At 35.9% G+C, this 16,588-nt stretch overlaps 1 protein-coding gene across 1 annotated transcript in view; it reads right to left on the reverse strand.

Annotated features, from left to right (window-relative positions):
- Positions 1 to 16,588, reverse strand: part of LOC124986645 (cAMP-specific 3',5'-cyclic phosphodiesterase 4D-like) — an 833,189-nt gene that overhangs the window by 179,430 nt on the left and 637,171 nt on the right. Inside the window, 2 exon segments of the mRNA XM_047555161.1 lie at positions 1,005 to 1,078; positions 8,450 to 8,486. Coding sequence (XP_047411117.1) covers positions 1,005 to 1,078; positions 8,450 to 8,486 — 111 coding nt within the window.

The raw sequence follows: 16,588 nt of genomic DNA on the forward strand, positions 1-16,588 counted from the left end.
TAGTTCCATCCCAATTATTTGTGTTGTGGCATTTACACTGATTTTTTTTTTTTTAGAAAAACTTTCTCTATTATAGGACGAGCTTGTTTAATGGCCAGAGCTTCTTGTTCATCAGGGAAATGTGAATTGGAGAGGGAAATTATGTTAATATGGAGTGGAAAAGTTCATATTTTTTTCATATTCTTTAAGAAGTAGTAAATACTATGAAATATAGACTCAGATATGCTATAATACCTAATAAATTTCTACTCACTATCCTCTTTATATTCATTTGAATTTTTTTTATTTTGGAAAATTCTTCCAGGCTGATATTTTGGTGATAATTTATTATTCATAACACTTTTTAAAAATAACAGATATTAGAATAATAGTTTGTCAGTCTCTCATTTAATCTAGCAAAATTTACTTTCTCCTTTCAGATTTTTTTCCATTTATCAGAATCCCCCAATTTTAATCATTTTCCATCTCAACTTAATCTCTCTCAAATACTTCTATTGTTATTACATCAATCTCAATTTTATTAATTGCTCCATAAAAGCTGCTGCTCAGAGAGTCAATGAATGACAGCAGGAGAATCAAAGATCTTTGCTGAGATTTGGTGTTTCTCCAGTTAATTGCTATCTTAGAATTAACAGGATGACTTTGAGATGACATTAAGGTATGATGAGATTATTTGCCTGTGGTAAATTTATGAAGTAAGTCAAAACTATAAAGTTACTTTTAGTGTAAATAACTGGCCAGAAGACGGATCATGCCAGGTAATTTATGACAGATGGAATCACCATGTTGATTTATCACACTGTTTCATTTCTGATGTTAGAATCATCACTACACTGTATTTATAGTAAATTAGCAGGGCATCATCTGATGTCTTGTTAATGTCCATGATTAGGTAGCATGGCAGTGACTCAGAGAACTCTAATATTTTGTCTTGAGTTCAATTCAAATCGAGATGACACTCTTTAAAAGCTCAGCAAAAAGGACAAGACTCAAGAACAACTTACTTGCTAGGTGCTCGATCTTGCAAATTAGTTAATGCAGCAAAATTGTTTCGTACAGTTCGCAGGCTGGCTAAGACCTACAACAAAAAGAAATTCTTCAGATGTCTTAAACTTGGGTCACTTTAAATGCAATTAAAAGTGGTTTGTTAAGAGGAAATCTGATAATATTTATAACTTACTTTCATATACTAGTAAAGAGTCGCCCAGCACTTAGCAAAGTTTGCATGCATCCATATGAAACCCAGGGAGGTCACAGTGCCAAAATTTTCCAGAAATCCCTTCTCATTATTTACAAATATGGTCACAGTAGCAGTAGTTTCCACAGCATTCCTGGATTTCTAAGTTGCTAATACAATATCCCAAGCAACGTATATGTAGCGTGGTTGCATTTTCTGCATATATGAAATAGTATAATATAAAAAACTAATGAAGACTTACTTTAGGGATAAAAATTAAAATTACTCTCAAATTCTCTTTAAGAATTCACCACAAGTTCCATGATTTGAAGTCAGCAAGCTAAGTAAATCTTAGATTGTTTTCCACTTTGCCAAGTGGCTATTCTAGCTAGTGCACAGATGGTCTTTTCCTTTGTTAAGATTGTGGATTACAAGAAGTCCCCAAGGAGGCATTTCTCGCATAATATGCTACTGCTCTATATGTGCATACCTCCTGGCACACAGAAAACACTCAATAAAAAGTTACTGAATGACTGAATACCTAGATGCAATATATCCACACAGATGACAAAGTTGGAAAAAGATGCCACCACCTCTGAGAGCCCCCTTTTCCAATTCCAGTTGGGACTGGAAAGTGGTCCAGGAATGGAAGTGAGCCTAGGACATACACTTGCATGAATCTACTGCCCCTGGTTTTTTCCTAGAATGGGTTCATTTCCTCAGGGTGGATCCTAAACTATGTGGGATTATAGGTGATCTGGATGTGAACTAGAATGCTAAATTTACCTAAAACACAGACTTGAAATGTCCTGGTATGTACTAGGGTATTGCATGACAAACCAGGCTGCCTGACTCCATTAAGTATTAAATGTGTGAACTTGAACAAGTTACATAAGCCTCTTCATACCTCAGTTTCCTTAAATACAAAACTGTGACAGTGGTATATAACTCACAGGATTGGAGTGAGGATTATATGAAATGACAGGTTAAGTGTTAAGAAAAGCACTCTGTGTGTATGATTCCATTAGGGTAGCATTTTACTTGATTAATGATTTGGCATGCACACAGCAAATTTATTTAATGACTATTAGTTACTTCAAGGACCCCCCCACCCAAATTTCGAATTGCTCTAAGGCTCCAGAATTGTCTCCAGAGTTTTTTCATCTGGCATGGATCTAAAGTCAGTTTATTGTTTCTTTTTCCAAGACAAAAATGTTTCAGACTTCAAGAAAAATTTGGCATTAATTTGTGTTAGTCAATGGAAGTTTTTGCACTGGGACAGTGACCTACAGCGTTTCCCCTGAAGAAATCTATGGTGCTTCCTAAGGAGCCAACCATGATTAACTCAATCACTGGAAAATCCTGGCTCATTACCACACATAAACAACCAACAGCTCTGAAAGGTCACACTGCCTATGACGGAATATTCAAATAGCTAACTGTTGACATCAGACCACGATGTCTTTCAATAGGCATGAAATCTTGACTGATGCAGAAATAAATTGGATAAATGATCCACTGTCATTAAATCATGCAGGCTTAATTTATGTTTTAAGAAGTGAATATTGAACACATTTAAAAAGCATTTTAAATAAGATTATTGCACCATGTAATTGATCCTTTTTTTAGGCAAAATTTTAACCTGAGAATTCTGAGGATTTTATCATAATATGCTGTTGCTAAATTCACTGCATTTGACAGCTGATAAATACAAATAATATTGCAGGTAAATCACATTCCATGCTTATTTTGAAAGGAAATTAATTCATGAAAGGAAACATTAGTTCATAAAAGAAATTTTTTTTGTAAATAGATTTTGCCTGTTATAATAATAAAGATATTAAAGTAGATTATTTTGTTTTAGATTTTATGTTTTCCGTATTTATTTTAAATAAGTTATATATTTGCCTTCTGTAGAAGTTAAATATAAACAAGACTACAGCAAAAAGTCTCACCTCAATAATTAAGTCAAAATCAAAATTATTGTTATTTCTGAGGCAGAGAGATGAACATGGAAAGGAACATTTCGGTGGCATTAAAATATTCATAGTGTTCTATTTCTTAACCTGTCCATTATTAGTATTACTATTATTCATGCTTTATGTAGTCACTAGATATAGTCTCTTATATAGGTGAATTATTTCAAAAGAAACAAACAAAAAAAAAAATGGAAGAAAAAGTACCCCCAACCAGCAGTAGTCTGACCTTCAGGCATCCAGCTGCCAGACCCTGACTGACTGACTTTGAGGCTATCTCTTACAGTTTGCTTTTACAAACACTGCTGTAGTAAATAACCCTGTGTGTGCACGTTTTAGGTCATTGTGGCTTTTGTGTGTGTGTGTGTGTGAGTGGTGGGGGGGGTGATAGGACAAGCAGTATTTTATAAATTTTAGATTAAGTGTTAACTATTATCCTTAGCACTATGGCATATGTGACATTCACCAAAGTATCAATAAAAGTTTCAGACAGTTCTTTTAAGGGGTGCTGACTGGGGAGCTTCATCCCAAATATCACTGGGTTTGTCTTTGCGGGACACCAAGAGGTAAGCAGCTGTTACTGTAGGCTGTGGGAGAAATGGAATCAGTTTTACTGCAACCCCTGAGTTAAGGCTCCATTATTCTTTGCTTTTGTTCCAGGGCTGCTCTCACCCCCTCTGAATTCAGCCCTCTAAGAGCTGTAGTCAGAGCTTTATTGCCCCTATAATTCTCTTCCCTTCTTAATGCTGTTAACCAAAGAGGTCCCTGGGGTTTCTTCCACATGGCTCAGTGACAGAAAATTAAGGTCACTGCTTTCTCCTCTTCTCCTCCGAGTAACATGTAACTGATCAAGATCAAAAATACCTCAGGAATAATGAGAAATATATACACATGTAGGAATGCTGATAGTACTACAGAAAAATTGTGGACAGAGATGATTCATACACCGGCCTGTGGAGTGGGATGTTATTTATACACACAGCTCTCAGAATCCCTTATGTTCTTTTAAACATCTATTGATCAGTAGGATTCACCAAAATTGACAGAAAAATGTGGGCTTCATGAATCAGTAATGAACAACAGTCCCAAGAAGAGTTTTGAGAATTGTTTTTCAATCTATGTACACCTTCTGCCACTAGGTGGCGGTAAAACACAGACTGTGAGATGCGGGTGGGGTGGGTGTAACCCTGTGAGGTGAAAACCTTCCTGGTACAGGTTTCATCTTCAGAAGAAATGCTGGAGTCCACTTAGAATGATGTAGCAGATAGAAAAGAAAATCTCTCTACCTACTATGTTTTGGTCAAACCATATGAAATTGTTTTTGTTATGTCAACAAGTTATTGACAATTTCATATGATTTACTGTAGCAAGAGTTCACATATCTAGAAAGATGCTAGTTGTCATTCATACTAATTAAGTTCAAGGAAATGCTGGGGGAGGGGGAAGCAACTGAAATGAGACCACTCTTTTCTTCCATTGCCTCACAGAGAGGGCCTGGTGGGTCCTGCAAACTTAGGGACTGTGATGAGATCTTAAGATCTCTCTATGGAGTGAAATAAGGACATTAAAAAAAAAATATATATATATATATATATTGGTAATGCTCTATTACCAACTGAATAGTAAAATGTTCTACAGTATTAATAACTACAATATTTTTTTCCCTAAAAGTATTCTAGGTGCTATATTTTGGTTAGAGAAGGCAAAATCATGCGGGTGTTCCTGCCCAGTCTTCTTGGGTCAGGCACATGTCTCTAGACTGACAGATGTGAGGCTCTCCCCAGGGAACCAAGATAATGTTTGGGTGGGTGATTCCTGTCTTTTGCTTCATCAAAGATTCCACTTCTTTCAATATTACAGACTTGCAGATGAGAATTCTAGGAGACTTAGAGTTTTATAAGGTTGTCATAATTGCAAACTGTGAGACTACGGACCAGAGACAGCTGACTCCAGAGGACAATTTCCAACAGTACTCAGCAGTGTTGTGCCTCTGTAGTGCTCTTGGTCCCCCAAGAACTCTGGCCAAGTTGTTAAGCTTGTGGGAGGAAAAGGGCAATGGGGTTGCTCTCAACACTCAACCTCCATGCCTAAGGAAATACTCATACCAAAAGATTTCAACAGAATTTCAGTTTTGAAATGGAAGTATACAAACTAATTAAAGCTGGAACTTTTTCTAGGGATCAAAGAAATTCTGAACTTATATGGAAAAGCCTAAGACACTAGAGGTAGAAGATAGTTTAGGCTGAACTCTAGCACTCTGAGAGTGTTTTTGATATTAGAACAAAACACGAGGGATAATATTGTAAGATCCTTCCTGAAAATCAGGTCTAACCAAGTTGTTTTAGTTTCAGCCCCATCCAACAGTGGGATATATCTTTTTGTGACTTCCTAAGTTCTCTTGTAATTTAGTATTTAATTCTTTTCAAAACACAGGAAGACATGGTTTAGAAAGAACAGGGAGGGATCCTTCATGTTTGGGGGCTGCACTCAGGCCTCAAGAAGATGAGGATGAGACGGGCTTGGAAGAAGGTCTTTGATGATTTTGGACAATGGGGGCCTGTTTTTAGAAGTCATAAGAAAAGTCATAACGCCCAGCAAAACAAACCTAACTGGATATAAAGTAAAATGTCGACAGTAGTTGTTTGGGGGTTGGGAATTATAATAATTTTCTTCCTTTTGCTTATATTGATTTTTCTAAAGTTTGAATGCAAAAGCATTTTGAGAACAGTGTGGCTCTCACTGCAAATTTTTGCCAAAATTTGGTGTGAAATTAACAAATCCAAAGCATGCATGGTAAGAAGAGGGTATGATTCTTTGGTTTACTTGATAAACATTTTTCTGAGCAAGTTGGCTAAAATCAGTTATGGGAATGCAGACCAAATAATGTTGACATAGCTTCAAGCAACACAAATATTTTATATTTTTGGCATTATAATATTCAGCATTAAATGGTAAGTGCTCTGTCCTGTATTATACACTGTTTTTTGAGGCAATGACAATTATGTCAACAAAATATGCCTGTTGGGCCCAACATGGCTTAAGAGAAGGCCTTTGGTCTCATTTACTTCCCCAAGGATGCTGTATCAGTGCTTAAACTGCTCAGAGTTAAAAAGCCTTTTCTTTCTTACATTTTAGTATAGCTTTCCAGATCTAATGCCTCAGGAAAAGTCCACTTATGGAAACTGTGGTGAAATCACTTAAAAAGAATTCAAGCCCCTGGGGCAATGACCACCTTCTACAAGGTGAATGAGTCCCTTAGTTGATGATAAGTACACTCTCCTTAAGTATATTTCAGGTTATTTTCAGACATCAGATATATCTGAATATTGCAAAGTTAGTTTATATTCCAAGTTCCAATTTAAAGGGTATTAATCATTGTAAAATATCCATAAATGATATTTTGTATATAAAATATGTGTAAACTTCCCAGTATACAGAAATTTGATTGATTTTTTTGGAGATTATAGATACATTATAGAAGTTTAATTATGTAAAAGGCTAGACTTCTTTAGAATTTAAGAGCATTGAAGGCAGGAACCAAGTTAAATTTATTAATTTCTTAGAGATTAATAAATGTTACTTGAAATAAGAAGACAAGGTATTACACAGATTTTTTTCCCATTTTTTACAACATTCTTAGATACATTTTTTTCTAATGATAATATCTAGATATTTTAGTTTTAGCTAGCTACCTGAATAAACTCATGATGGGATGATTGGTTCTGTATTTGGTAATGGTAGTTTATATTGTTTTGCCTGATTTGCCTGTTCACCTAACTCTCAGTTCTTAGATGTAAAATTATAAATTTTCAGCAGTAATTAATTAGAAGCTCAGTTTCATAAAAATTTTGCTATCACAAAATATGATTAAAACAACAGTGTAAATTTTTTGACACAAAAATACAAGTACTAGAAAGAATTCATGACCTCCAGCAAAACCTTGTGCAAACAGGACTTTAATCATGTAGAATTGGATGGTGATCACATTCTGTCCTTAGTTGCCAGCATTAATTTTTTAAATCACCATTTGACATTCTGTTATTTATGGATTGATTATAATTTTGGTCTAAATTATTTCAGAAAATTTTTAAAAATTAAAACTATGCAAAAACAAACACTGTTACTATTCATTTTTAAAAATCATACCTGTGTGACATTTTACAGTGAAAAGAGTACTTTATCTCTATACAATTAAACCAGTAATAATTAAAATTTATTAAACATTAAAATTTTTGGAAATCTTTTGAACATTTTGCAAGCCCAGTATTGTTTTAACCTTTTAACAACCTTATGAGGTGGGTACTCCTGAATTATTTAACAGAGGAGGAAGCAAGACTTGGAAAAGTTCAGTGCCTTCCTCAAAGTCATTCAGAGAACTTAAATAAGTTGCTTGAGGTACTATAGCTGTTTATGACATACCTCTGATTATAGTCTGTATAACCTCTTAGTACTACTTGTAATTCAACATTCAGTATTTCTTCTTAGTCAGTATTGGTTTCTAAATGGGCTTCATGACCCAGTTTATATAAGTTTTACCCCGTTCTGTCCTTAGTTGTCTACATCAGGGCCTGTTAACTTCTCTTACACATAGTAAAAGTACTATGGCCTTTGAAAAATACAAATGCTTGCATCCCCAGATTTTTTCGAATCCACAGGCATGCAGTCTGGACTTTGGGATAAGAGTGATTGGGGTGAATCTAACTTTCATCTAGGGTTGAGAATCACTGGTTTTTACAAATCACATCCAGTCATTAACCCTTTTATAAAGACTCAAGAACACTTCAGATCATCTCATCAACTCTTGCATCTATGTCATGTGATCAAAGTATTTTCATGATATATATGCTGAAAATGAATAAACTTATGCAGATCACTGGACTAAATCTTTGTGCCAATCACACATGTAAAAAGGAGTAAACAAGGTGTCAGGTTGAATTGTATGATTGAATTTCAAGCAATGATTAGGTACCTAATTTTATTAAATGTAATTTAATCTACAATATAGTCTTCTGCTTCTACTGCCAGTGTCAGTTAAAATATATAGGCCTATTTAAATTCTCTATCTCTAGGGTAATTTGTTATTTGAAGCAAAGACACTCTTTGGGTCTACAGTTTATAGAAAACAGATTTCTAGATTGAGAGGCACATTTTCTAGCATTGCCTATAAATTACTTGGAAGAACTACACAATTTGTATTTATAATTTACTTTAAAACTAAATTGAGAAACAGAACAAATCCTCCCAAACCAATTTGCAGATCTGTGAGAAGTCGGCCTGCTTACTGAAGTATGCTTACCTGAGCAAATGGAGTCACAATCAAGTCATCTCCATGTCTGAAAAATAAACGAAATCCATGTTAGAAGCCATCAATAACTCTAAGGCTAGTTTTAGTCAGTATTCAGTGTGAAGTCCCACTTTCCTAAATCCCCATAGAGAATTACAATAATTCCACCCTTATTCTTCAGCACATGTTCGTCTCAGGCACTGGGTTGAAAATACATCTCCTGGGATTTGAATCATTATCCAGTTCTCTAGTTGAAAAGAGGAGCTCCTTGATCATCAACCAGGGTCACTGCTGCTTTTGGGGCACACAGGGTACACCATGGTAGAAACAGAGTTCCAGCACTGGGGGCTGGCTTTTACTCTTGCCTCGTAGTGTAGGTATTCATCAGGGATGCTGTGGAAGGAACCAACAACCTCAGTGGCTTCTGTGAGAGGACCCTGCTCCATCTAACATTTGCAGGTGATTAGTGCCGAGTGTTCTGCATCATCCTGTGGAAGTCCTGGATGGGCCAGGAACTGTAGATGACATGGGACTGCATCATATACTAATAAAAACTCCATGAAATTTTTCAACTGACTCATGTCTCAACCACCATAGTTACGGGGGAAAGTTACCCTGTGTGTGCCGTTGCTGCGGCAACCTCCGCCACACCAGGCCTGTGATATAGGAGCAAGGTGTCAGCATGACGTGTCTTGGAGGGACAGAGAAAGGCAAGAAAAGTTGTGCAATGTTCTACTTAGGAGAAAGTGAGAAACTGGGGACTGCAATTCTTTCTGGGTATTTCCTAGCATGAATAATTTGACACCAGGATGTTCCTATCTTCATGGGCTATTTCTTGATCTAGACAGCCAAAGCTCTTGAATCAGGTATATGGAGTTATTCTGCACAGAATGCTTCCTGGACATCACCCTCACTGGAAAGAGTGCAATGAACTCTCTGTTCATGCACAATCTAAAAGCACCCAAGTGGCCTAAAACAACACTTAGGAAATGTGATACAGCACAAGAAGCATGTGGATGATGTTCACAATGGATTGCAACTGACAAAGAGACCGATTGCCATGGTCACCATTAAATTACACAGAGATCTTGAAAGTCAAAATGTGGAAAATAAAAGCAGAAAAAACTGAAAAACACTTCAAAAGAGGCATGTGTCATTTTCCTCTCCAGTGGTTTCAGAACCACATTTTCAAGGGACACCTGTTATTTGGAGTGATTATTCATAGAATCCTACATGCTGTGAAGTGGACATCAAGTTTTATGATCATTTTACAGAGGAAGCAACAGAGGTTCAAAGGGATCAGAAGGGCTAAAAGCTAATAAATGGTAGCTCTAGGATGTCAGTCCAAAAAGTGTTGCTGAGACCAAAGCCAGAAAGGCTCTTTCCTAGAAGAACAGCCCAGAGTGAGAGCAGGCCTGGTGCCCTGAAGCATAAGAAAGCCCGTGTGCCAGAGGCAGCAGCAAGGGCAGGAGAAGCCAAGGAGGCAGAGGAATCACCTGACTGAGGAAGAACCTGAGGAGCTACCAGTGGCTCAGTGATTCTAGAGAAGGCCAGGCTGGGCAGCAGATGCAGGAAGAGTGGCGGGTGGTGAGCCAGGTTGCAGATCACTGAGCCCTTGTACGTGTAAAGAAAACCTGGAATCTTACTTCCTGATGGGAGCGAGAGTTGGAATTCTGACCCTGCCACATTCTAGGTGTGTACACTTGTGCAAGCTTTTCAACTTCTCTTTCCCTTGGCCTCTTCATCTGTAAAATGGAGATGAAGGTCCATACATAGTGTTGTTTGGGGATTAAGCTAATGATGTTCAGGTGTTCAGAAATGTGCTTAGCATAAAGTTCAATACACTTCAGTAGTATATAGTTAGTAGTTGTAAATATTTTTCTATTCCAATGGCTCTTGCTTTCTTATGCAGTTAGGAAATTTAAAAGATTCAGAAAATTGATAGTTAAGAATTCTTGAGCCATTATGACAGGTTTGTAAGGGACTGAGAGTTTTGAAGGGGCAAAACTGGAAGCAGGGAAAGTAGTGTCAAGGGTGGAGGAAATGAGGTCCTAGGGCTTTGTAAAAGAACTTAAGAAAAATTTGAAACATACAAAAATGAGAATGTTGTCATGTCGGTACATTTCATGTACAATGTCATCAACTGTTACAACGATGATGCAGGGTAAGTGGTATTATTCTCATCTTGCAGATGAGAAAAAATTGAGGCTCAACCTGGTTAAAAGACTAAACATAAAATCACAAAGGTAAAATACACAACCACACCTGCTATGTCCCTGCCTGTTATGATTTCACTAGCTCACTCCTATAGGACAGATTAAAAAATAAGGCCCTACAAAAATACAAGAAAAATAGGAAACTGTTAATATAGTAATCTAGTAGAAGAAAAGAGGTGAAAACTACATGGCAAAACTCAAAATGATGTCTAGAGTTGGACAGCTTCATTGGTCCATCATTCTGACCTTGCTCTCTCAGGGTTGATGAGACGCACAATTTAGGATTGCAATTCTGTCTATGTACTCGCTTTAAAATAGTAATCTAACTCTTACAGAGCAACTGAGAAATATGTGCAGATGTTCCAGTTTTTAGAAAGCATGAGTTACAGGATTCATGGCTAAGCACTTTAGCATTTGACAAACATATACATATCCATTTGAAGCCAAATGTTTTTGTAAGCAGTGAACAAATCAATGAATTGTTTAGTGTGTTTTAATCTGTCATTGTTAGAAATTCCAAAGTCAAAGACTATTTCAACAGATTTTCATACATTCAAGACACTTCAGTGGTTTCCACAAGAAAAAGTGTTATTTAAAAAGCAGGATTCCATGATAGGAAACACATTACACAAGGAGAAAAAGATATGCAATGTGTCTCCTTGATTTGGCAACTGAAGAGCTGTCAATCTGCTTCAACACGTGGTCATACTGAAAGCAGTTTGGATACCCAGCACAAAAATAATATGAAATCTAGACACTGTCTCAAGCCAAAGTTTTTTCTTTCATTTATTCTTTATAATTTCCTGACTTTAAAGTTTACTTTCTAAGCGCTAAGTCATATGGACCAAGGCACATTATTGTTCTTAAATTAATCCATGGAAATAAGTCCCTTTAGTTTTGAAATGAACCACAGTGGAGTTGAACCGCTCAAGGATTGCATGTTTGTTAAAACACTTAATTCTTTCTTTGGTTGAACTACATTCTAAAACTTTGTAAAAGATATATTTAGAATATTCAATATTTAAGATAATTTATCCTTCTTGCTTTCTTTTCTTCTCAAAGTATAAAGAAAGACAGTTGTAATTTTAGTGGAGCTATGCTATTTTTAAAAATTGTCTAGAAATCATTTCTGTCCAATATCTCAAGTTTGTCTCATTTTAGTAATAGTAAAATGATCCCTAGAATTTCAATGGCAGACAACTTCTATAAGGAACATTTTATCCATTTCTTTTCAAAAGTATGTAATCATTAATTTATCTTTGGATGTATACCTAATATATAATTTAAAAATCTTTGTCTTCAACTCAATGTTAAAATAAACTTTTCCATGTTATTGTCAAATATAATGATGTAGGTAAAATATGTTCCTATTTTTGGAGAGAAGAAATAAATATAATATGAATGTATCTTTTAATTGTGTACTGAACTTTGCATGTATAATTAAAAATAGATTTGAGACTTAAGATCAACAGAAGATTCATTTTGTTATATATGATTGGCTTAAAGCACATGTGAGTTTATGTTTTTATTATTTTATTTTTTTGAGAAGGTTTTGTTGTCCAGGTTGGTCTAAAGCTCCTGGGCTCAAGTGACCCTCCTGCCTCATCCTCCTGAGCAGCTGGGACTACAGTGTGCACCACCAAACACAAAACAAAACAAAACAAAAAGCCCATGAAAGAAAGTGATTCTGCAACTTGCACTTGAACAACTTTCTCAACAAGGAAATTTTAAAAAATACTGAAATGAGTTAGGAGGGAGTATAATATCATGCAATCAAATGGGGCTTTCTGAGATGGGAAAAGACAGGGTCTCTAACAAATTAAGTTTAATTCACAGTGTTGCATGGAGATCTGAGATTGTACCTATTGGTGTCATGAATTTGGAGGAGAATTATTTAATATCATATTTTCTTTAAGTACAAAACACATAACAAACTTAAAGCCTCTGAGATCTGTTTTAAAAGGAAAATAATTTTCTTTTCAGAACTATAGTATTTGTAGGGCACAGAGGGAGAGACTGAAGGCTGGGGGTACTCAGGAGAAAGCTACATTTTGACATTTTATGTATGAATATATGCATGTGGAGAACAAGGAGATTGGGACACAGGAAACAGTCACAGCAAGGGACAAGTGCAGAGACTTCCAGAACAGACAGATGAACCACTGGAGGTCACTGTGACGGCAGTGTGACAGTGGTTTGAGTGCTGTGATGTGGAAGGAGGTGCCATATCACTGACATGGCTGTGGTGGGTGGACCCAGAATCCCCACCTCTATCCTGAGGAACCCTGCCTACACCCCCCACCCCCTACTCCCCACCCCAACCCTCACTCCCAAAAAGAAGCCTTGCTATTTCCTGAGCCAGCACCACCAGAGGCAGGGGATGCAAGATCAACACTCTACTCTTCTTGCTTTCAAAACAGGAATGACAACAGAATCAAGAACTCCCATTCTCTATGCGTCCTTTGCCTGTTTCTTGTTCTTTCCAAAATAAGATGCTAGAAACACAGGCAAGAAACTGAAAGAGAGAGAAAGAGAATCCCAGTGACTCTGAAAGAGAGAGAAAGAGAGAGAAAGAGAATCCCAGAGACAGAGATCCCAGCTGAGGCAGGAGGATCACAAGTTTGAGGTCAGTCTCAACAAATTAGTGAGACCCTAAGCAATGTAGTATAAACCCTGTCTCAAAAATGAAAAGGGTTGGGGATATGGCTAAGCAAGCCTGGGTTCAATTCCCTGCGTAAGAGAGAGAGAGAGAGAGAGAGAGAGAGAGAGAGAGAGAGAGAGAGAGAGAAACAGGTATCTAAAAGCAGACCTTCTTCTGGAGGCCTTGTTGGGATCCATAAACAATTCAAGTATAGTACTTAAATTTGGACAAATACATTGTCATCTTAAAACAGTAAGTTCAACCAACATCAGCACCTGGAATTATATATAGAAAATCCATTTCAAAATTATAACAGGGGACACCTTTCTTCTTGTTGGCTTCAGCACTAGAGGCCTTTGTAATATCTTATCATTTTCAATTTCTTTTTTAAAAATTTTTTTTAAAGATGTTGATAGACCTTTATTTTATCCATTTATTTATAAGTGGTGCTGAGAATCGAACCCAGTGCCTCACACATGCTAGGCAAGTGCTCTACCACTGAACCACAACCCCAGCCCCCAATTTTAATTTCTTAAAACAAGATTTCACTGTATTCCTTTTAAAAATTCAGAGTATAAACATTCAATGAAATTGTAAATAGTAGTTGTGACTATAAAATTAGTTATCATAAACAATAATGATAACTAATATTTATTGAGTGATTACTTTATGCAAAGTATTTTACAATGATAACCTCCTATTAATTTTTTTTTCAAAAATGAGGAGAGGGAGGCCCAGGTAGAATACAAAATCACATGTCCATGAAGTGATGTGGTCAGGATTCAATTTGGGTCAGGTAACTTTGGGGCTCTACTCTTAAGAGCTATGTAATTCTCCACCTAAAACACATTTATCAATGCCTAAATATCATCCAAAGCAACGCTTACTCTTTAATATATTTTTTTGTGTCATGAGACAATATCAAAAAGACAACAAATTGAAGAATTATACATGAATGTAAAAAGTATCAAAACAACATAAACAAACTAACCAAACAACATATTATGAATGACTAATAAAACAAAATGAACTTAGTCCACCTAATGATTTTCATGTCCTACAACCCTAAATAAAATAAATAATTATTTTTTTAAGGTGTAAAGTTCTGGCTGATAGTTATATAACATCCATAATCAGGGTGTGATAAGAATATGATAGTCCTAACAAAGACCTCTGAGGATAATATACATATACATAAAACTTTTTAATGTAAATATAAGTAATTTATATATGTCTATTTCGTAGTATGTTTGTATATGTAATCCTAAGAAATTTTGTGGGCTCTTGTTCTTTTAACGGAAACATTTTAATTCTCCACCTTCTGTATTTCGAATGACGGGGGTAAAGTACTGTTGGGGGGAAAAAAAAACACTCTCATCTTTACTGACCTTAAGAGAATTTACTGCATCATTTTGATTATTCTAATCAAGGAGAAAACCCTTCAGAGAACACCTGTAAACACTGCATTCTAATTGATATTTTATATAATTTAAAATATCACTTTAGAAAATGTTATAATCCTAGATGTTTAAACTTCTAAATTTCCTTCCCCTTCCCCTTCCCCTTCCCCTTCCTCTCCTCCTCCTCCTCCTCCTCCTCCTCCTCCTCCTCCTCCTCCTCCTCCTCCTTTTTTCCTTTTGATACCAGGGATTGGTACCTAAGGAAACTTAACCACTGAGCCACATCCCCACATCCCCAACCCTTTTTATTTTGAGGCATGTTCTTGCTAAATTGCTTAGGGCCTTGCTAAGTTTCTGAGGTTGGCTTTCAACTCTTGGTCCTGCCTCAGCCTCCCAAGTCACTGGGATTACAGGTGTGTACCACTGTGTCCTGCTAATGTTCTAAAATTTAAACCACTTGCTTAACACTTACCAACATTTTAATAATTAACAAACAAATTAGTACTAAGAAAGCAAAATAAGCCATTAAAAATGGAGCAAAAGAACTGAGTAAACATTTATTAAAACAAGACATACCAATAGTCAATAGATACATGAAAAGGTGTTTAACATTAATAATCATCAGGGAAATGCTAATTTAAATCACAGTGAGTTATCACGTCTGACCTATAAAATCAGCTTTTATCAAAAAAGCCAAAGATAAAAAAATGTTGAGAAAGATGTGGAGCAAAAGGAACCATTGTACGCTGTTGGTGCGAATGTGGATTGGTGTAGCCATTTTGGAAGATACTACGAGGTTCATCAAATTAAAAATAGGACCATCATATAATCCAGCAATTCCATTTCTGGGTTTATATGCCAAGAAAATAAAACCAGTGTGATAAAGAGATATCTGCATTCCTGTATTCAGTATAGCAGAATTCACAACAGCCAACACAGAATCAATCTAAGTATCTATCAACAGATGAGTGGACAAAGAAAATGTGTTACATAGACACGATGAAATAGCACTCTGCCTTAAGAAGAAAAGAAATTGTACCAGTTTTGAAAACAAATGATGCAGAAATGAGCCTCAAGTACATTATACTTAGTGAAATAGACCAGAAACAGAAAGTCATATAATATGTTATTGCACATATAATGTAGATCCTTAAAAAAAAAATTGAAGTCTTAGAAAGAAAGAGTAGAGGGGCTGGGGAGATAGCTCAGTCGGTAGAGTGCTTGCCTTGTAAGCACAAGGCCCTGGGTTCAATCCCCAGCACCCCCCCCCAAAAAAAAAAGAAAAAAGAAAGAAAGAAAGAGTAGAATACTGGTTGCAGAAACTTGGAAATGGGGTTGGGGTTAGGATGAGGAGATGTTGATTAAAGGGTACAAATATATAGTTAGATTGGAAGAATAAGTTGAAGAGATTTATAATATAGGCTACTGACTATAATTAAGAATACCAGAGTATACTTGGAAATTGCTGAGCACAGATTTTAAATGTTCTCATCACAAAAAGTGATAAGTGAATCAATGGACTTATTATGAGCTTGATTTAATAATTCCACAATGTATACATATATCAAGACATTACATTCTACATCACATGCACATATTATTTGCCAGTTAAAAAATAAATTTAAAAAAACAAATTAAGAATTGGACTAATCATTGATCAAAACAGTTCTTAAAGATCCATAATTTTTGGCCCATGCATGCTCATCTCTTGTTAAGATTATGCACTGATGATAAAGCAAATGGAATTAGAGGAATTACGCACCATAAGCAAAACAATTTTCTCATTTGAAATGGAATTTTTTTATGTGTCGTATGAAAAATACTTAGGAAAGAAAATACACAAGGCCAATAAATGCTCTTCAATTTTTAAGTCCTATGATGACACAAAAGATAA

Source organism: Sciurus carolinensis, chromosome 6 (assembly GCF_902686445.1).
Source record: "Sciurus carolinensis chromosome 6, mSciCar1.2, whole genome shotgun sequence".
Classification (NCBI taxonomy): Eukaryota; Metazoa; Chordata; class Mammalia; order Rodentia; family Sciuridae; genus Sciurus; species Sciurus carolinensis.